General features: G+C 39.5%; 1 protein-coding gene across 1 annotated transcript in view; it reads right to left on the reverse strand.

Moving 5' to 3' along the window:
- Window positions 1–21,888, reverse strand: part of Cep128 (centrosomal protein 128) — a 172,051-nt gene that overhangs the window by 117,771 nt on the left and 32,392 nt on the right. The window contains 4 exon segments of the mRNA XM_037210756.1: window positions 798–870; window positions 5,413–5,504; window positions 12,775–12,890; window positions 14,304–14,430. Coding sequence (XP_037066651.1) covers window positions 798–870; window positions 5,413–5,504; window positions 12,775–12,890; window positions 14,304–14,430 — 408 coding nt within the window.

The raw sequence follows: 21,888 nt of genomic DNA on the forward strand, positions 1-21,888 counted from the left end.
TGCTAGAACTTAGCTGGCTTTCTCCTTTCTCCCCTTACATTTTGTCTAGATCCACATTATGTCTCTCATTATAGATGTCTCCCTGCTGATAACCAGAACAGCCCTCACAAGCTCACCAGTGTGTGCCTCACCCATCTTCAGGAGCTTCTAAATCTAGTCACATGGACAAGGATGACTAATTATCAGAGCAAACAATGATGACCCACAGCCCCCATGACTATAGAGTCATGGAGATAGTCTGAACACACCTAACAGTGAATGCTCCACAGCCTCCAAACAAAGCAGGTGCACCTCTCAAATACTTAATAAAAACTTAGAGAACCACTGATCATAACTGTAAAATAGCTTTCAAATATTCTTAAAAAATTCTACAATTTCAAAATTTAGAAATTAGTTATACCTGTTATCTACTACTATTATGAGATTTCAAACTTAAATTCATTAAATGCACAAACATTTCATATTGGTACAAGAACATCCATTGACAAAATGGCATATTGTACCCAAAAAGTTACTCCGCTAAGTATCATTAGTCTGACCACTGGTCCCCACTCTTCCATTTATCTACAAGTGGAAGAAAACTTTGGTTTGGGAGTTTGGTTTCGTTTTTTGGATATTTTTCTGAGGGAGGCAACAGTGTCTTGCTATGCATTCAGACTAGTCTAGAACCATCTACATTACCCAAGCTGGCTTCAAACTTGGCATCCTCTGCCTCAGCCTTCGAAGGGCTAGAACTGCAAGTATGCACCACCACTCACAGCTTATGAAACAAAACTTTATAAAGAAGGACTCCTCACCACATCTTGTTTCTGGGCTTCATTAAGCTTCTCAGTCAATTCTTCCAAAACCCTTTTTGTTTCAGCATCCGACCTAAGCAAAGAAAGAAACAGGTTTCAAGCTAACCAAATTGTTTAAAGGTATAGTGGTTTCTGTTGATGCCAGCATTGCTTTGAGCTGGGAACCAAACCAAACCAAAGCACTTCCTAGGCAAGTGCCTTACTACTGAGCTAAACTCCCACCCCTCACAGTAATTGTTATTCTATAATTCTCAACTGAAGTCTCCTCGAGTGTGAGTCAAAACATTTCAAAGAGGCCCTACCCACGAAATATCAGAATTAGCAACTCGGGATAGGGCCCAAGACTGCATTTCTGCAAATTCCTACAAAATGCTAAAGCTGTGGATCTGGGGCCCCAACTTTGAGCATCATCACTGTAAGCCCAGTCTCAAATTAGGAAGAAACAAAAAATGAGTTCTAAAAAAAACGAAGGGAAAATAAAAGTCGATCTCATAACCTGATTGAGATACACAAACTCCATCCTTGTTCGTGCATCAAATTAGTGACAGCCGCACTCATGTACTCCAAAAGACTTGCAAGGAAAGGCCTTCCTCCCATCTCTACTCCCTTTGGATGCACTCCCGACTCGCACCCCGACACCTTCTCCATTCATAACCCTTTCACTTGTTACCGCCTTCATTTTCAAAGACTGACTCCTTGTCGTGAAGTATCTAGCTCACTGACTCCTCGGCAATACTGGGAATATTGATTGCTACCGGTTACCTGTGTGATTTCACAAAGTGTGTGTTACGCAGGGTGTCCTTCACACTTATAGACGGAGGCTCTTGTACTTGCCTTCTATCACACATATTTCAATCAGTCTCATGCTTGGATGTCACTCTAGGGCTTTTATTTCCCCCTAATTCTCATCGTTTGGTGGTATTCACCATGTCCACTGATATCCCATCTTCCTGCATGAACTATCCATATGCACATAATCTAGTCCCTTCCCCTTGGCAACATTCTTCTCAAAGGCTACTTACTTTCTTACTCTAACTTGGCTGACCTGCAGGCTTGGTCTGTGGCTATCATTTGGGGGTTATTAACACTGGGTTATCAGGATAGCTTTACTATTTCTTCTTTTGCTTCATGTTTTAACTTTATAATTACCTGTGGCTGGTCTAAAGGAAAGCAACTGTCTCTGTAAAATTAACCCAGCACACCCACATTGCTGTAATAACCTGGTAATCTCAGAAGACACCTTTTGACTGCTGTATTTCACAATATCCACTATGTCTTCTAATTTGTATCTTCCTCATCATTATTACTACTGTATTTATATAATTTATATTTAGATAATTTCTCAGAGAGAAGTATCTTAAGAGCTAAGTTTTCTGAGCTGTGAATCTCTGAAAAAGTATGTTCTTCTTACCTCCCTCTTGATTTGGAGATTCCCATTCTCTCCTGGGTTTCCCAGTTCTCATCATCTGACCTTTAAGCCAGGTCCACATCATAGACAAGACTCCTAAATATCTGACCTCTCTGGTACTCAGCTCTGCCCCTGATGCTTCTCTGTAGTTTTTCTCTTTATGACATCTGTTACCTAAGGACTGGATATTTTACATTTCTTCTTGGATGCCTCACAGGAATATCAAATCTAACATAACCAAGGAAGCCTCTTGATTTCTGCCCCTCAGCTCCCTCAACCAACCTTTCTAGTATCATAAAGGAGAATTGTTGTTTACTAGCTTCTCAAGTAGAAATCTGTGAGTTACCCTTGTTATACATCCTTCATCTACACTCCATTACCAAATCCTCACTCTTTGGCCTCCAATATGCATTCTGAAACAGACCCCTGTCCTCACTCTCCTGACTTTTTTCTGGACAAGCCATCACCAGTTCTGACACACTAAAGCAACAGACTTCCATTTCACACTTTTCAAATCTGTTCTCCATAGGGTACCCAGTTTAAAAGCTCATTTCTCTGTGTTTTCATAAGTCAATATAGTTTTGAAAAGTCAAAAAACAAAAAAATTAAGCCAGATGTGTTAGTGCACGCCTTTAACTCCAGCACTTGAGAGGCAGAGGCAGGTGGGTCTCTGTGAGTTCAAGACCAGCCTGATCTACAGAGCTACACAGTAAGACCCTGTCTCAAAAAAGAAAAAGAAAAAAATAAATAAGTAATTAAATGAGAATACCAACACTTCTGAATCAAATTATTTCCTATCCAATATGTTTAGAAACATATCCAGTATATTTAGAAACAGGAATACAATTACTGGTACAGGCAAAGTGTTCGATTTTACTCCTCTACAATTAAATGTCATCTCATTTCACAAATTTAAATAGAAATAAATAAATCTGATTTCTACTCGAGAGTAAATAAAGTTTCTCTGCCTCACCTATGCCTCCAAATGACAGGCACTTCCCAAATGGTGCAGTTTCTAGGTCAGAAGAGCCACAGGACAACGATGCATTTACTGGGGACCACATAACCAGTCCACCAGCCCACCTGTACATCTGCTCCAGGACCTCCCTCCAAGACAACAGTCCCCAAACTCATGCACCCAGCACTTCACTGACACTTGCTCCAAATGAAGAAAGTCTACACAGAAAAATCATTCCAGACTAAAACAATGCTTTCTGTCAATTTTATCACCTTGTCAAAAGAAATACAAGCATTAAGTTCTCTATCTTCCCAGTAATTAAGCTCACAATTCGGTAGCTCCATCCACATCAGCTACATGTGAAAACGATCTTGAACCACAGCGTATGTGTGTGGTAAAGGACAGAGGCTCTGGGGCCTTACTGCCCAGATTTCAAGTCTGACCCTGCATTTCTCATTTTCCATCTCCAGCCAACAGACTGATTTTATCTCACCATGCCCATCTCCTCCTCCATTAAATGGAGAAAATAATGACTATGCCATAGCTGTTGAAAAAAAAAAAAAAAACCTGACAGCTTAGGGTAAACACCGTGAGTGTTTATTATTATCGGCAGTACTAATAACACTAATGACGGTAGAGTCTTGTTCCTAGCCCGAACTTTCCTGCCCTCCTCTTCCAAAATCAGGAAGGATGTCCAGACTATACTTGATACAGCTGACAGCCGTACTCACTGAATTCGTACGTAACAGAATTTAGGCAGAATATGCAAACAAACATAGAACTGGAATTTCACCTGACTTTTCTCCCTCCCTAACCTTTGATGTATAGAGACTTTACTTCTTCTTTATTTATTAGGGGTGGAAACACATGCATGTGGACGTCATAGGACAACTTGTAGGAGTTGGTTCGCTCCTTTCACCATGTAGATCCTGGGGACAGAACTCAGGTCATCTTTATGCAATGAGCCTTCTCAACAGCCCTAGAAACTAACTCTCAAGAAAATATAAAAACTTCTTTAATAAACAAAAAATGACCTTCCAAGTAAAGCACTTGTTACCATTGATGACGAAAATGAAAGAGTGAGGAATTTTTATATTTTATATTATGTGACGGCTTTTGGGAACACTCCAAAACCAGGCAAAGTTTGCAGTTTAACTGCAGGCTCTTTAACCACAGGCCTTCAAAGGTCGCAAGTCAACTAAACTAAGGTATCAGATTCTAAATGGCTTGGGTCTACACACAGACAAGATGCATGTTCTATTTTTCTCCCTGAACTGCTAAGAGTCAGTAAACAAACTGGCCAGTCTCTACCTCTACGTCTGTCTGTCTGTCTCCTCTCCCTCCCTGAAATATCTAAGTGCATCTTCTTTACTAATGTCTCTCATAATGTATCTCACCATGATATCAGCATTCTATTAAGTAAAGGTGTTTTTAGAAATCTAGAATTTACTCCTAACTTTCCTGTCTTCCTCTTCTAAAAGCAGGCAACTTGTACAGACTATACTTGATATATTTGACAGCTAGAGTTTGAACTCACTGCAGCAAAAATCAATGAGTCATGATAAGCTATATAAATTTAAAAGGCTTTGAGTGGTGTTGTTAATAAATACTAGAGACTGAGGACATAGCTCAGTTGCTAAGATGTTAGTCACACAACCATGAGGACCTGCGTTCACTCTCAAGCACCCATGTAAAAAGCTGGGTGTGGTGATGTGCTTGTTATCCAAGCACTTGGTAGGTAACGATAGGAAAACCCATAGAAATTGCTAGCAAGATATCCTAATCAATGAGCACCTGCCTCGGCGAGAGACCCTATCTCAAAAAAAAATATGGTAGTCCAGTGGTTAACAGCATTTGCTGCTCTTTCAAAAGACCAGGCAACTACCAACTGCCTGTAACTCTAGCTCCAGAAGATCAGACACCTCAACTGGCCTCCAGACACTCACACACACGTCCACATACATAGTGCATATACACATACAAATAAATAAAAATTAAGGCCAATGGCTCCTAAGAATACTCAAGTGTGAGCTACAGCCTCCATTTGCACACACATGCACATGCATCTTCACATACAGGAACACACATTTACACGTGCATGTAAACACACACACAAAAAAAATAAATCTTAACATACTCATATAAAAGCACAACATCATTTTCTTAATCTATGTAAACAAGTCATTGAGGAAATGAATTTATTCTTTTGATAATTCACGCCTCCCAGGAAAACCCTGTCGCCATTTTACCGGCTTCTTCTGGAAATCTCCTTGTTGAAATCATCTCCAAGCCGAACTTGTTCACTGCTGAGGTCTCGGAGGGACTGATGAAATGCATGCAGCTATGAAAGCAAAGCACATTTAGCCACTTAGGGTTCTGCTAGCTCTTCCACAAATAAATAAATAAACAAACAAACAAATAAGTGGATGGATGGATGGATGATGATGGATGGATGGATAGATGGATGGATGAATGAATGAATCAACCAAAGGAAGACCTCTCTTCCACAAAAAGAACCAAATTCTGTATCGTCATTAATAATCCATAGATACTTGTCATTAAGACACAAGTCTTTCACAGGGAAGTCTAACAGTAAGCCATCATACTCTCCCTAGCATAGCAATTTCACCCCTTTTGTGTGACCTGGAGATGACAAGTATTTCCGAACTGCACGTTCTGTCATCACTGTCAACCATGCCACTGGAGTGCAGAACCAACCAAAAGCAAACGAACATGCTGTGGTACAAGAACTCTTTACCACATCAGCCCACATGCCTGGTCAGTATCACATGCCAAGACACTATTGCCAACACATGAACAACCATGTACAAGAAAGCATGGAGCCACAGTACTCCTAACAAGAATGCAAAATTCAACCCCACAGAGCAGAACATAATATTTCATATGCATTTTTTGAGAGGATCATACAGCAGTGCACACGTCATCAAAACCACTGCACATCAGCAAGGCTAGATGGCAAACCATGATGATGTATGATAGCATTCAATTTATGTAGTTTACAGGCAGGCAACAAGCAATAAAACATAGCCAAGGTTTTTTTAAAAAACAGAAATAATGAATGTAAGTCGGGATAGGACAGGAGAGATGCCTCAGCAGCTGAGAGCATTGGCTGCTCCTCCACAGGAAACAGGTTGTATTTCAAACAACCATATAATGACTCACAACCATCTGTAATTCCGGTTCGAGAAGATCAGATATCTTCTTTTGACCTCTGTGGGTACCAAGTACACATGTGTTGCACAGACATACATGTAAACAAAAACCGCACACACACATAAAATTTTTAAATTTATTTATTTATTTATTTATTTATTTATTTATTTATTTATTTATTTATTTTTAGTGTCTCTAAAGTCAGGTCTGGGTATACCCATTCCTGAAAGGAGGAGCCTACTTAGGAGTGTAAAACAGTCTGTCTTGTCCTAGGTGGTGAATACATAGCATTCAATCTATTGTGCCTTAGTCATAAATATATACACTTTATATGCATATGTGTCTTATAGTTTATAATAAAATCATTTTAAGTTAAAAAGATTTACCAAAACAAGAAATTCCCACTTCAATAATGCTCACTGAACAATCAGTGCTGGCCACCTACTGGGAAATAAGCATATGACAACCTACCCTGGGAGAAAACCATGTAAACATAGCACAGTCTTTCACTGGGGCCTAAAGAATGCACAGTTAAGAAGAGCCAGAGGTCATCTGGAGAAAATGGGATTACAGATGAACAACAGAATCCACTTAGCTTTGCCATCAGGAAGTCACGAATCCCAACCTGTAAAACAGATTCTGAGGATCCCTGCAGTTATCTAACCTTCAAACCCTATCAATTTTATCCATTTCATAGCTTTAAAATCTACTTCCTTCTCTCCAACTCCACATATCCTAACGCAAATGGCCATCAGTTCCCACCTGAACATAACACTATCCTAGTTCATGTGTCCACACTGACTACTGACCATCAGCCCTTGTACATCTTTCAGCCTGTGGACTGCCTTACAGCACCCCTAGGTGCTGTCTTGCTCTTGCCAAGCTAACTGTCCCCTCTCAGATGACTCCATCCATTTCCAGATGTTCATTCAATCAGCCTTTAGGTAGGTCACATGTCTACTGCACCCTCGCCCCATCACTTGTATTTCTTTCCATGACAGCATGCTTCTTAGTTCACATTATAGTGCACTAATGTGAACTAGATGAATACCTAGCTACCTACCCCATCCAGAATATAAACTCAATGAAAAGGAGAGAGTTTCACTCATTACTGATTCCAAGTATAAGCACTGTCCCAAAAAACAGAAATGAAGTGCAGAAAATGAAAAACGAATGAGTAATGTCAAAAGAATCCTCTGTACGGTTCAATCCTACAGTCTATTAGCAAGTAATACTTAAAAAATAATACAGTCATGGGAAGATTCCTACAAGGTGTTTCCTAATGCATCTGAGTCTGTTTTACATTATGCTGAAGAAAGCAACAGCCACAGGTGAATTTCCTGAAACAGCCTTTGAGCACCTACTCCTGAAACTGTCAAAACAAAGATGCCAAAGTGAAACATTGTTCCCACCCTTTTCTAATTAATTCACCTACCTAAGACAAGTGAAAAATTCATCTCTGCAAAAAGAAAACCAAGAAAAGAAAAAGCCTTTAAGAAGCAGAGGAAGGGGGTGGAGAGATGGCTCAGAGGTTAAGAGCACTGGCTGCTCTTCCAGAGGTCCTGAGTTCAATTCCCAGCAACCACATGGTGGCTCACAACCATCTGTAATGAGATCTGGTGCCCTCTTCTGGCCTGCAGGAACATATGCAGGATGAACACTATATACATAATAAATAAAGGGGAAAAAAGAAGCAGAGGAAGAAATATATTCATAGAAACTATTAGAATACTTCAAAAATCTTTGGGAGAATACATTTTCAAATTTCTTACTTAAAGTAGTTCCATCAATTATTCAACAATCAGAAAAATACCAATATTAGAAAAAAATTTAATCAACCATACAAATGTGGTAATATTCTTTTATGGAAATATCTCTCACATTCAAAGAGACTGGAATATTTGCTAGGCCTCACAGCTGAGTTAATAACACACCTTGAGGACACTTAAGACTAAACCTGATAGCCTTCTGTTTTAATTAGAGTTTCTATTGCCATGACCAAAAGGGAGAGCTTATTTCACCTTTTGGTCCATTGTCCAAAGGAAATCAGACCATGACTGCAGCCAGTTCAGAGGTCATGAAGGATGCTGCCCACTGGCTTGCTCCTTGTAACTTGCTCAACCTACTTTCTTATACCGTCTGGGACCACCTGCCCAGGAATGGCACTGCCCACAGTAAGTAGGGCTCTCCCACATCAACTGTTAATACAAACTTGCCTATAGGCCAATCTTACGGAGGCATTTTCTCAATTAGGATCCCTTTTTCCCAGACATGTCACAAAAGCCAACCAGCACACCTGCTATGGAGTCAGCCTTTAAGAGAGCAATATAAAAGTCAACCTTTCTTACTCTGGACTTCTCGTATAATCTATAGCCTTCATATGTATTCTTCCATATCCCTGACCCAGAGAGCAATGCACTGTGTGTATGTAGCTGTGTATGAAGGTATGTTAACCATTTGTTCAAAAGAGAAAACAGATCAAAAGCAACCTTACACAACAAACACCCACCATAAATGCTGGAAACAGCATACTGCTTGGTAATGGCACTTTGCAGGACTGACTTCTTTGGGATCAGTTGGGATCAATTTGAATCAGTGACTTAATCCCTTGTAAAACTCTGTTAAAGAGTTCTGTAAAGTATCCCCCATTCCTGCATAAATTTTCCCATACTGTTCACTAAATACAGAGGAAAGCCCTTGGTTAGGGACAGGCAGGTGACAGGGACACATCAGTTACATAGAACAGACTACAGACAGGCCAGAAATCACAAACTACAGACAGACAGAAGACACAGGGAGAGAAATGGAGGATTCAAACATGGGCTTACTTTTGGTCAAATTAACCCAAGAGAAGTGCTGGGTTTTCTTTCCTCAAAGCAACACCAACACATTTTGGCTCCCCAGAGGCTACCTTTAATGTGTTTACCTGACACGTTTGTTCATCTCTGTTTCAACCTAGCAAGCTAACTTAGCACCTGCACAGGAAATGAAAGAAAATAAAATAAAATACATCCAACTAAATTCAACTGTTTTTTTATGGCTAGTTTTATGTCAACTTGACAGAAACTCGAGCTATCTGAAAGGAGCAAACCTCAATTGAAAAAAATCCTCCATATATCTGGCTCTAAGGCATTTTCTTACTTAGTGATTGATGGGGGTGGGGCATGCAGCCCATTATGGGTGGTGCCAAACCTAGGCTGGTGACCCAGTTTCTATAAGAAAGTAGACTGAGGACCTGGTCCCACTGCCTGGATGCCTCCCAAACAGATCAAGCCAATCAACTGTCTCGCCCATTCAGAGGGCCTGATCCAATTGGGGGACCCTCAGCCATTGGTTCATAGTTCATGTGTTTCCATTTGTTTGGCTATTTGTCCCTGTGCTTTATCCAACCTTGGTCTCAACAATTTTCGTTCATATAAACCCTCCTCTTTCTTGCTAATTAGACTCCCGGAGCTCCACCCGGGGCCTAGCTGTGGATCTCTGCCTCCAGTTCCCTCAGTCATTGCATGGGGTTTCTAGCACAACAATTAGGGTGTTTGGCCATCCCATCACCAGAGTAGGTCAGTTCGGGCTGTCTCTCGATCATTGCCAGCAGTCTATTGTGGGGGTATCTTTGCTCGTTGCATGAGTGGGCTGTTTGAAACCTGGGGCTTATGCAGGGTTGCTTGGCTCGGCCTGGGAGGAGGGGACTAGACCTGCCTGGACTGAGTCTACCAGGTTGAGCTCAGTCCTCGGGAGAGGCTTTGCCCTGGAGGAGGTGGGAATGGGGAGTGGGCTGGGGGGAAGGGAAGGGGGTGGGAGGGGGGAGAACAAGGGAATCCGTGGTTGATATGTAGAATTGAATTGTATTGTAAAATAAAATAAAATTTAAAAAAAAAACTTTAAAAAAAGATAAATAATTACCAGATGAATAAAGACTAGTAAAAGAAACATTTTAAATAATAATGACAAAGAAAAAAATTAAAAAAGAAAGTAGACTGAGAAATCCATGAGAAACAAACCATTAAGTAGCACATCCCCATGCTCTGCATCAGCTCCTGTCTCTAGATTCCTGCCCTGTTGGAGTTCCTATCCTGACTCCCTTCAGTGATGAATAGTGATATGAACCTGTGGGTCAAATAAATCCTTTCCTGCCCAAGTAGCTTTGGTCATGGTGTTTCATCACAGCAGTATTAGGTGAGACATTCAATTTTAATTCTTTTTATTGTTTGAGAGTTCCATGCTCGTTTCTAATGTATCTAGTCAAATCCACTCCCAGCCCCTCAATTCCTTCCCTGTGCCCCCAACGCTTGTCCCTCCCAACTCCACGTGCTCTGTTTTGAACCCTACTGACTCTACACAGTGCTGCATGGGCATGGATGTAGGACTATCTCCTGGAGCGTGTGTAGCCTCTCGGGGATCACAGTCATGAAGAAAGCTCACACAATGCCAATAGCTATCAATAGCCAACAGTGGAATTCATGAGCCTTTCCCCATTCTGTGCTGGGATTTTGACTGACTTTGATCTTGCATGGTTCTTCAGAATATAGTCACAGCTGCCATGAATTCATGTGTGCAAAGGCCCAGTCATGTCTGCCAAACACTATGGTGCTGCAGATGTCTACTATGCCAGGCTCTGACAATCTGTCCACCACTGCCTCCATAATGATCCCTGAGCCTTGGCAGGAGAGGGTATAATATAGAGGTCCCATTTAGAGCTGAGGGTCCCAGTCTCATTATCTGCACATTGACCATCTGTGGGTCTCTGTATTCATCACCATCTACTACTATTACTACTACCAAAAAAAAAAAAAGAGGGTTGAAAGAAGGTTTAATCTATGGGTTTAAGGGTATGACCTGGTGCAGGGGGATGGAGGGAGGGCGGGCAGGTTCTTTCTATGTCCATTTAGTAGAATAATAGCATTAGGTTCTTCCCTATGACTTAGGCAGTCATGTGTTTTTGGCTCAGTGTATGGTGCCAGACTTGATTTCCATCTTGTGGAACTGACTTAAACCCAACTGGAAAGTGTCTGAATACTCCTAACCCTGGTGCCACTGTTGTACCAGTGAGTCATTCTGCCAGGCCAGGTTCACAGCTGAGTAAGATTGCTGATGGTTTTTCTCCTCTGGCACTGTATACAGAACATCCTAGTACTATAAAAAGCTAACCAGTAGAGATGAAGTTTCCAGAGGAGTACTAACTCTCCATTTCTCGGCTAGTGTGAATACAGCAGTTTTTAATCTCTCCATGACCACACTCAAGAATAACCAAGAGAAATGGTACTAGTCTGTAATGTTGGGATGGGGGTGACAGTGGATATTATGGGACATCACTGACCAAAACTCAAAAAGAGGTAGCCCATACCTGGCACTTAGCATTTTTTATTTGATAGCTTATGGAATCAGGGAGAATCATTGTCCCCATTATAGGGCAATTCCCCTTGAACTACGTATGTATGTATGTATGTATGTATGTATGTATGTATGTATGTATGTATATATGTATGTATGTGTGTGTATGTACATGTATGTGTGTATGTATATGTATATTTTTAGGAAGCTTCTTTAGTAGTGGGTTTCCACATGGATTCTTCAAATGTGTTCACTATTAGATATCCTTCCCCACACTCTCTTCTACCCACCCTTCCTAACACCCACCACATTTAACCCTTTCTGTTTCACTATTTTCCTCTCTTACTTCATATCACCTGCATTCTATCCCCCTACCTCACTTGAGATCCACTCACTACAACATGGCCCCTTACTAGTTTCCTGACTTCTAGAAATATACTCCAATTCAAACATACGTATCTAAAGATTCAAAGCTAGCATCAATATATGACAAAGAATATACAATATTTGTCTTTGTGGGTCTGGGTTATCTTACTCAGAATGATTGTTTCAATTCCAACTATTTACCTGTGAATTTCAATTTTTCTTTTTTTAATGAATGAATAATATTCTACTATTACACACACCACATTTTCATTATCAATTCATCCACTGATGGGCATCTAGATTGTTTCAACTTCCTGGATATTGTGAATCTGTTGAATTTGCTTCACTGATCTTAGCCATTGTGACTGTGATAAGGCAAAAATCTCAAAGCAGTTTTAATTTGCATTTCCCCTGACAGCTAAGGTTGTTGAACTTTTTAAAATATTTCTTAGCCATTTCTATTTCTTTCTTTTTTTGAGAACTCTCTTTTATAAATCTTCAAAATATAATGCTCCACAACAAAATCCAAAACATATGATACAGATTGGTACATAGAAAATACATTCACAAATTGTAAGAAATGTTCTTCCTAGTGGGAACAGCTGCTAAAGACAAGGAACAGAAAAGGGACATTTGGGACTTGTCTGCTGCACTGGGGAACTCCTCTCAATTTTAAAGAATAAAAAAAAAGTATCTGTACATTGAATATAAAATATATTTGGCTTAATGTGACAAAGTACCTGGGCCATGTCGTCTGTCTCCCGAACAAACCGAACCCCAGTTCTGGACCTGTTTCGTTTAATACCCTGGGGCTCATAGTCCTTCAGCGGTGAGGTAGGTGTAAAGCGAAGACTCTCTTTTCAATGCAAAGAAGAAAAAAGGAGCATTAAAACACTGCATGAGAACAATCTAAAATTTCACTTGATACTGAAGAGCAGACATGAAGATACAGTTACTTTAGCCTAGGCTTTCCAAGTAACATACTGCAGCCAAAGATCACAACATTGATCTTAAAGTTGGTAAAATGAACAACAAACTAGCCTGAAAACAGAACATGCCCAAAGGTCCAATTTTTAACACTGTCCAAAGCAGCAACATATTTTCTCCTACATAAAAATAATTATTAAATACTTAAAATCCTTATTCCTCTCTAAAATATAATATCCCACTAATAAGATCAAACTTTACAAATATCACATCAATTAATCTAAAGCCAAAACAGTGCATAACAATCAATAAAAACAGACTACATGAAAATAAATGATAGTGTCCAACTATAATCATTATGAGTAATAGCAGTATTCACAATGCAGAGTACCAATGTTTATCCAACTAAATCACTCCCATCACTGTAGATGTTTCTGTGTGATTCAAGCATGATTCTCAGCACTACAGGGAAATATGAGGTTAATTATAGCAAACAAAGTGTTTAATAATTTTTAACATAATTATTGGCATCTAGCTGGCATTCAACTGCTTTTAACATATATGTAGCTGAAAGTTTCTCTGTGTCTCAGCCGGCCAGCAGCCGGAACAAATCTCTCCCACTCGAGTCCCCCAAGCAAACACACAGAGGCTTATATTAATTATAACTGCTCAGCCATTAGCTCAGGCTTATTACTGATTAGCTCTTACATTTAAATTAACCCATGATTCTTATCTATGTTTTGCCATGTGGCTTGGTACCTTTTTCTCAGTTCTGCCTTGTCATCTTGCTTCCTCTGTTTCTGGCTTGTGACTCCTGACTCAGCCTTCTTCCCTGAATTCTCCTTGTCTGCTTATCCCACCTATACTTCCTGCCTGGCTACTGGCCAATCAGCTTGTTATTTATCAACCAATCAGAGCAGCACATATTCACAGCGTACAGAACAACATCCCCACCACATGTGTTACAGCATATTTGATAATCAGAAATTTTAAAAACAACTATGCCAGGACAAGATTAGAAAGAAAACATACCAAAGTAGATTTTAAGTTGTGCCTTTGTTTTGAAGCTTGAGCAGCAATTAAAATCCAGGCTTAGTTGAGTAAAGCTCCATGTCTACACAGCCTGAGGAAACTAACAAACCCAGACTATCAAAGACCCTTTTTAAAAAATGCACTATATACTGTCCAACAACTGCATGTGTTGTGTATGTGTAGTATATAATCCATAAGATCTATAATCTTGTATATTTCTCCAAAGATTAAATGCATTCTATATGTACTTCAGAAATATTTTTGAAATTTAAAAAGGAAAAAAGGTTTTTAGACCACACGAGGGGTTTACCTGCCACAATGCCACCATCGAGATCACTTGCACTCAGGCTGGTAACAGAAGCACTTCTCCCTCCAGAGTTTCTCTGTAAGCGCTGACTCCGCAGTTGGCTTATCGACTGCTCCAAATCTCCCTTTAACTGAGGAAGATGATGGAGAGTTACTCTTCTTAAGAAACCCCTAAGCACAACAGACACATTTGATAGTGGCTCCTGAGATATCTGACTTGCCAGGAGAAAAACATGGCCATCAGAGGAATTTGAAATGAGTTACATTATGAATAGAAAAACTAATGAACGTAAGTATTTAAAGAACAAATGCTATGGTCTGGCTTATAACAGTAACTATTACTACTTTATCCTCTCTCCCTATTGCCAGAAAGGAGACATTCACCTTATTTAAGGGCTTGCAAACTAGACTGAAATGATTAACTCATATTTGTGGAGAAAGATAACAAGGCCAGCCAACACATTTTAAGGAAAAAGAAAAAGCATTCTTCTAAACATTCGGTCAGAAACCCCAGGCTTATAAGAGTGGGCATGGAACAGTTATTGAAGAGACTGAGGCTACTAGAACAAAGCATACCACCAAACAGCATCAGAACATCACATCCATTTAATGAAAGAAGACACATCCCAGAGAAGTGTGAGAACAAATGCCAGCATGTACTATGGACTACTGGTGTTAATACACATGTGCTTGCACACTTAGAATACTAAAATAGCTATGTATATTGAACAAAATTGGCTAAACACTGGGAAAAGTATCCAGACAAACCAACAGTTGTAGACCTAAGAATAAGCCTCAACTAACATCCAAAAAAAAAAAAAACAAAGAGGAAAAATCTGTCCACCCTGATTTCTAGAACACCTCAGCTCAAGCTAGGTACCTTTATGCAAACATGAATAATGCATGAATCCATCTCAAACCATCTCTAGCTCTTTGAAAACAAAGTCAGAACAAAACAGTTGATCGAGAAGAAACTTCCTGAGCTCTGCCAGAGTGAAAAGGTAGAACAGCCCTTATTGCCAGCACAAATAAGTACTTAATAACCTGGGGGAGTGTACAGAAGCTAGCCAGCCCAGCCACAGGGAAAGCATGGACAAAACAGCAAGATCACATAGGAGGCAAATCGTTTTTCATTTCAGCTCCTTACACTATGCTAAACCTAATTTGAGCACACTCCTTGAATCAAAGTTAGCTGCCATTTCTTCCTATTGTTTTTGTAAAATAATCTGACTTTTTTTGTTTCATATTAAGTCATCTGTGTTTTCCCTTCAACTGAGGCTACTTTCTTCCTGAAGCCCCACACACCCCATGATAACCACATTTTTATCCATCTTGGATAAAACATTCAGAAGTTTTCTCTTTAACTTCTCCATTGTTTTTCCATGTGTCTGTGAGTTCTATTTGTTTTAATCTACTTTTTAACCAATAGAGATCACAGAATGAATAAATTGATATCCTTCATGTGTTATGAATTCTCAGTCATTCACTGGTTTTGTGCTATTCTCCCCTCTCATCTCCTCCTGTCCCTTGTCTTCTCCTTCATAAAGGTTTGGTTTGGTTTGGTTGAGACAGGGTCTTGCTGGTGGCCATGTCAGAGGAGCCACAGGTGGCAATTGATGTTCGATGGGTGAATCTCAAATAGGCAAGGCCCCATGACCACAGACTCCAGACTGTCTTTTGCTTCTGCTGTGCCTTTACATGTTTGCTGCTGCCATCTTTCTCTGGTATCTGGCACAGAGTGAATGGGCATGGAGAGATCCCACTGCCTGTAAAGTAGCGTGTTTATCTCATGGAAACATCCTATTCTACTGGGCATTTTCATCTGTGGATTACAAAGATGAATTCCTTCCTAAGCTGTACTATATAGTTGATTATAATAATGTTAGTTTAAATAGAGTTTTGATGATTAAAAAAAAAAAAGCAAGGAAGTGTCACAGAGCTAGAACACATGAGTTTCTATTGAGGAGCCACAAAGACTGTGGCTTAGACTAATGATTAAGAAAAACAACCAAGTCCCAATAGCCCAGGTAGTTTAAATTCTTCTAATCTTAATGTTGGGAGGTATGTTCACAGGTTTGGGAGTGCATCATAACTGAAACAAAGCTTTGAAAGTAACTTAAAGTTAGACTAAAATATTTTTGTTAAATAGCTCTGAGGTGAAAAACCCAAGAAGACAATATAAAGTTTTAGAAAGGCACAAGATTGAGTGAGGAACTCATTAAGGTCAGGGAACAAAGCAGTCCAATTATCATTAGCTGACATGACTTTCTTGCCATGATTGATTGCCAACCAAAGTTGATGATTAATTCCTTGTACCCATTTTTGCCCTCAGTCTCCCAATATAAAAAACTATTGATGTGTGCATGCCAGGAGCTATCCCCAGTGGTGGGTGGGTCCTGCAGAGGATGTACAGAGCTGGTGGGGGAAAAAGTGAGCCAGGCTATGGTGGTTGGGAGAATCTTGCAGCCTATCTGACTAGCAGCTAGAGTGTTTCTTTTTTTTTTTTTTTCTTTTTTTTCTTTGTTTTTTTTTTTTTGTTTTTTTTTTTTTTTTGGTTTTGTTTTGGTTTTGGTTTTTGGTTTTTTGAGACAGGGTTTCTCTGTGTAGAAGTGTTTCTTTATTTATACAGAATTTAGTTAGCAGGGATACATTCATGATGTTCCAAAACATAGATCATATCATTTTTGTTTTTGGACATGTGTTTCACTTCCTTTTGCTCATCTTTTAGTCATTATTAATAAACTATGACAGAAAAGAGTTATCATTTCCAATCATTTCCCCTCAAATTTTGACATCATTAATAAACAGAATTATCATTCTTACTCATTAACCCCATGACCCAATTTTTGAGAATCTACAGGTATATGACAGTCTGTGCTCAAACTGGTTGCTTTGGTTGCTTCAAGGACACTAGACCAAAACAAAATCTTCAACCACCCTGGGCATTTTGCCATGTCTCAAGCAGTGTATTATTAACTCTTAGTGGTCAGAATGCCCAGGAAAAATCCTCAGGCTAAAGCTGCAGTTATTACAATCAATGTTGACTGCTGTGGGATGGTCTGTATGTCAAATGCTCTGATTGGTCAATAAATAAAACACTGATTGGCCAGTGCCCAGGCAGGAAGTATAGGTGGGACTAACAGAGAGGAGAATTGAGACAACAGGAAGTTGGGGGGAGACACAGCCAACCTCTGCCATGACAAGCAGCATGTGAAGATACTGGTAAGTTACGAGCCACGTGGTAAAGTATAGACTTAATGGAAATCATTAATTTAAGCTAGAAGAACAGTTAGCAAGAAGCGGGTCATGGCCATACAGTTTGTAACCAATAGAAGTCTCTGTGTTTACTTGGTTGGGTCTGAGCAGCTGTGGGACTGGCGGGTGACAGAGATTTGTCCTGACTGTGGCAAGGCAGGAAAACTCTAGCTACAGTTCACATTTATATCCTTATAGAATTTGTCTATATGTCTAACCCTAGCATTCTGTTGTTCCTTGGTCATATGACATTGTAGTGGCTCCACATGAGTTAACTTAAAGAGAGGGAGGTCCTAACATCTCATACTTTTATCATCTTTCCACTCTATACTTTGCTCATCAATATGTCTCTATGTAGGACAGAGTTGTATGCCATGTAATTGTCTGAGTGGGAAGAGCCTTGTAATCTGAACTATGTACAATTCCTCTTGCCCACTGAATCATGTTGACTTTTTTTAATTTTACTTTGTTTTGAATATCTTGTTCCTGTGTAAGTAGAAGGACAGATGTTTCAAGAATGTCTCATAGCCTCATAAAGAGACCTCTGGCTTCTTTATGTGTCACAACCTCCAGGGGTAAGGAATAGGATAGCCTTCAAGTATATAAGGATATCTCCCTCAAAGTGGGGAGTGGGGGAATAGTATGTTCAGGACTTTCCTGGATAAGCTTAGAAGCAGCATTCCTGGGAGAAGGCATAAATGATTCATAAGGAATTTTCCATCAATCCGACATCCCCAAATTGTGCAAATATTAAAAGTGCCCCAAGTATGTAACAGGAAGAGATGAAAACCAAAGGTGGCATGACAGCCATCGTGTGGCTCAGCTCTGCTAGATCTTTGTCAAGCAGCTGTGCTGGCTTTATGACTTCTGCCATTCCATTCATGTATGGCTGTGCCAAGTGGGTATGTACCTTAAAGATTTAAAGTAGAGCTGACTGATTGTTTTTCATATACAAAAGTTTAGATTTGTGATTCCTTTAAGATCCCTTATAAGATTATCTTTCAAGATAAGTAATAAAGTGATTGGCCTTTTCTTTGTAACCGCAAAATACAGCCTGCCAGTAAAAGAATACCTGCTTGCCTACACTGTTAATCTATATCAAGTTGCTTGGGTAAGAACGTACATAGGTTCTTGAGATAATTTGTTTTTCACCTGTAATACATAAAAGGTTTAATCATGTTAAGGGATATGGAAAACACACTGTTTTTTACTTGTATTCATCTTAATCATTCACTTGAAAACTAAAATGTAACCACACTGTAATTTTTATTTTGCTTAAAAGATTTTGCTGGGGTATATAAACTGTAAGGAAAAAAATAAAGATAGAATTAGAAGGAAAACATCAAGAATAAAGATAGAGTGAGGAGAAGGAAAACATCAAGAATAAAGATAGAGTGAGAAGGAAAACATCAAGAATGAAATAATTAGGAGGAAAACATTAAGAGTTAGAAGGAAACATCAAGAGAGACAGAAGGGACTTTTCTGGATAGAGATAAGAAAAAAGAATAGAAGTCAAGTGGTGGTGGTGCACACCTTTAATCCCAGCACTCCAGAGGCAGAGGCAGGTAGATCTCTGTGAGTTCAAGGTCAGCCTGGAGTTCCAGGACATGCTCCAAAGCTATACAGAGAAACCTGCTCAAAAAAAAAAAAAAAATAGAAAATACAGAAGAGGAATATGTGAGTGTCTTTTTCCCTTTCCCCCTCAGGTAAAAGTCACAGTACGCCGACTCTGTTGATTTCTCTCTGAGTCCTGTGCTGCAGGGGGACTAGTCACCAGGCAGTGAAAGGGTCTCCCACTGTAGCCCAGGCTGGATTGAAACTCATGAGTGCTGTGATTACCACCACCATGTGTGAGCCACCACACCTAGTATTCATTATTAGTTTAATGCCATCCTTTCTTATCCTATTGATCTCCCATCATTCTCTTTTCTGTAAAGTTCACCCTTTCATCCATACATTCTTCTCTTTGGATATCTTCTTTGGTCTGTCTTTCAGTTCATTCTCTTTGCAACTGCCTACCAACTTTTATTTAATCCTTCCATTGAAAGTTGCTTGGATATTTAAGTCATCTAATGTTCTACTTTTAGTCACTTGTATTTAGTTTTCAATTACTTGTCATAAAATTTCTTGAGTATATTATCCTAGTTGTTCATAGTTCCACTATGATCAACTGTCTATATTTTCCTTTGTTTTTTCAGTCACATTTTATGTTCTCTTTTGCCTGCTGATTTTTTATCATGAAGAGACAACATATATGAAAATCCACAGCAATAATTTAAAGCTATGAAGGATGCATCATCATGTGATTTTCCTTCCAGTGGGAAGTCAGCTTAGAATCAGTAGAAAGCCCAAACCCCCTCAAACACATAGGAATTGAACTCATTCTGTCCCCATGAAGGCTAATCTGTTTTCAGTTTTGATTCATTTCTCCTAGATTACCCTTTGGGGTCGGAGCTAATTTTTACAAGGCCCCAATTTAGGTTTTTCATTGCCTGATGATTTCTGATTCATCTCTCTGTTTCTAAGCCACCTCTGGAATTAGCTATGTCCTTGAAGAAGGAAAAGAGTTCAAGACTGACCCTTCTAAACTTCCTTTTCTCACCAGCGCCTGAAACAAAGTTCTGTGCTACCTTAGTGACTCCCAGTTGTCCACAGCATCGCTGTTGCATTTTCTTTATCTTTCTAGTTGGTTTCCAAAGGAAACTGGTCCCAAAAGTAAAAGGTGCCAAAATCACTTAGATATCAATGTGCCAGCTAAAAAATCCTAAGCTATAGCTAAGGTAATAAAACAGAGACAAGGAGCAGGCACACACAGACAGAGATCACACAGACCAGACATAAACACCAAAAAAAAAAAAAAAAAAGACCCACCATAGAATATATGAAAAAAAAAAATGTAGCAGTGTCTCCAGCCAAAAAGCAAGGTCAGCTAGTTGCTATTCAACTTCTCTGAGATAGCAAGTTTTCACCCCAGCCTTTGCCTCCCAAGTCTTATTGACAAATAAAATGATAGAGACTTAACTTAAACTTAAATATTGCGGGCACAAAAGAGCTTGGGTCTTAAGACCAGAAGCCCCAGGCAGCCTGAGTGGTCAGTGAGGTGCTGACTGTGGGGTTGTGGGGCCACAGATGACAATTAAAATATCAGTAGATCCATGTGCAGCCACTAAAACTAAAGAAAAACATCATTTGGTGCTCAATATGGGGCACCAAATACAGTTTTATTTCCTTTTGGGACCGCAATCTCCAACAACAACAGACACTTATTATTAATTTTGAAAGCTTGACCTTAGCTTACACTTATCCCACTAGCTCTTATATAACTTAACCTGTTTTCATTAATCTATATTTTGTCATGTGACTTGTCTTTCTTTCATTCTGTATGTCTGAGACTCGGTCTATGTCTCGGTAGCATCTTCCCGGTGTGTGCCTAGATTCATCTCAAGTTCCTCTTTTTCCCGGAAGTCCCGCCTATTTCTCCTGCCTAGCTATTGGCCATTCGGCTTCTTATTAAACCAATCACAATGACACATCATCGCACCGTGTACAAATATCCCACAAAATAATGCTGTAACTCTTCATACTGGGGCTGAAGAAATGGCTCAGCACGAGCACTGGCTGCAAGGTGGCAATAGAGAACTGACTCCTGAGAGTTGTCTTCTGACTCTAGCCATGGGCTGTGCCTGTGCACACCTACCTTCACACACACACACACACACACACACACACAAGAATAAAGGAAATTGTAAAGGGGTTTAGCAAATGCTTAATAATGGTGATTTTTCAGATGAATTTAAGAAATTACAAATAGACGTTTAGAAAATGTCCAAAATCATTATGAGCACTTAAATATTAGCATAATAAAGTATGCATAATTATGTTCATTTTTGAAATAATAAAACTCAGTCTCCAAACATTTTAATAATTTGTTCAAAGTAACTGTGGTAATTTCTAAGGAGGAAAAAAATCAGAATTCAATTTCAATTCTGGCTCCAAAGACTACATTTCTTCCATAAGCATCAAGAAAATTCTTTTCGCATTATTTTATTTTTAAAACATGTGAGTACACATGTGTGTTGGAGAGCTCATGGCAGGGGACAACTTTCTGGAGTTGGGTCTCTCTTTTTCCCATGTGGGTTCCAGGGACTGAACTCAGGCTGTAAGATTTGCATGACAAACACCTTTACCCTCTAAGCCCACCATTCCTCTGGGGGTTAGAAAGTATTTTCACATCTAGTAGCTTCACAAGAAACTTGAGGATAAAATTTTCAACAAGAGATTAACTAACCTAATTCAAAAATCTGAAGTACATTGATAAAATGAACTTAACAGCA

The sequence above is a fragment of the Peromyscus leucopus genome, chromosome 14, assembly GCF_004664715.2.
Source record: "Peromyscus leucopus breed LL Stock chromosome 14, UCI_PerLeu_2.1, whole genome shotgun sequence".
NCBI classification, from domain to species: Eukaryota; Metazoa; Chordata; class Mammalia; order Rodentia; family Cricetidae; genus Peromyscus; species Peromyscus leucopus.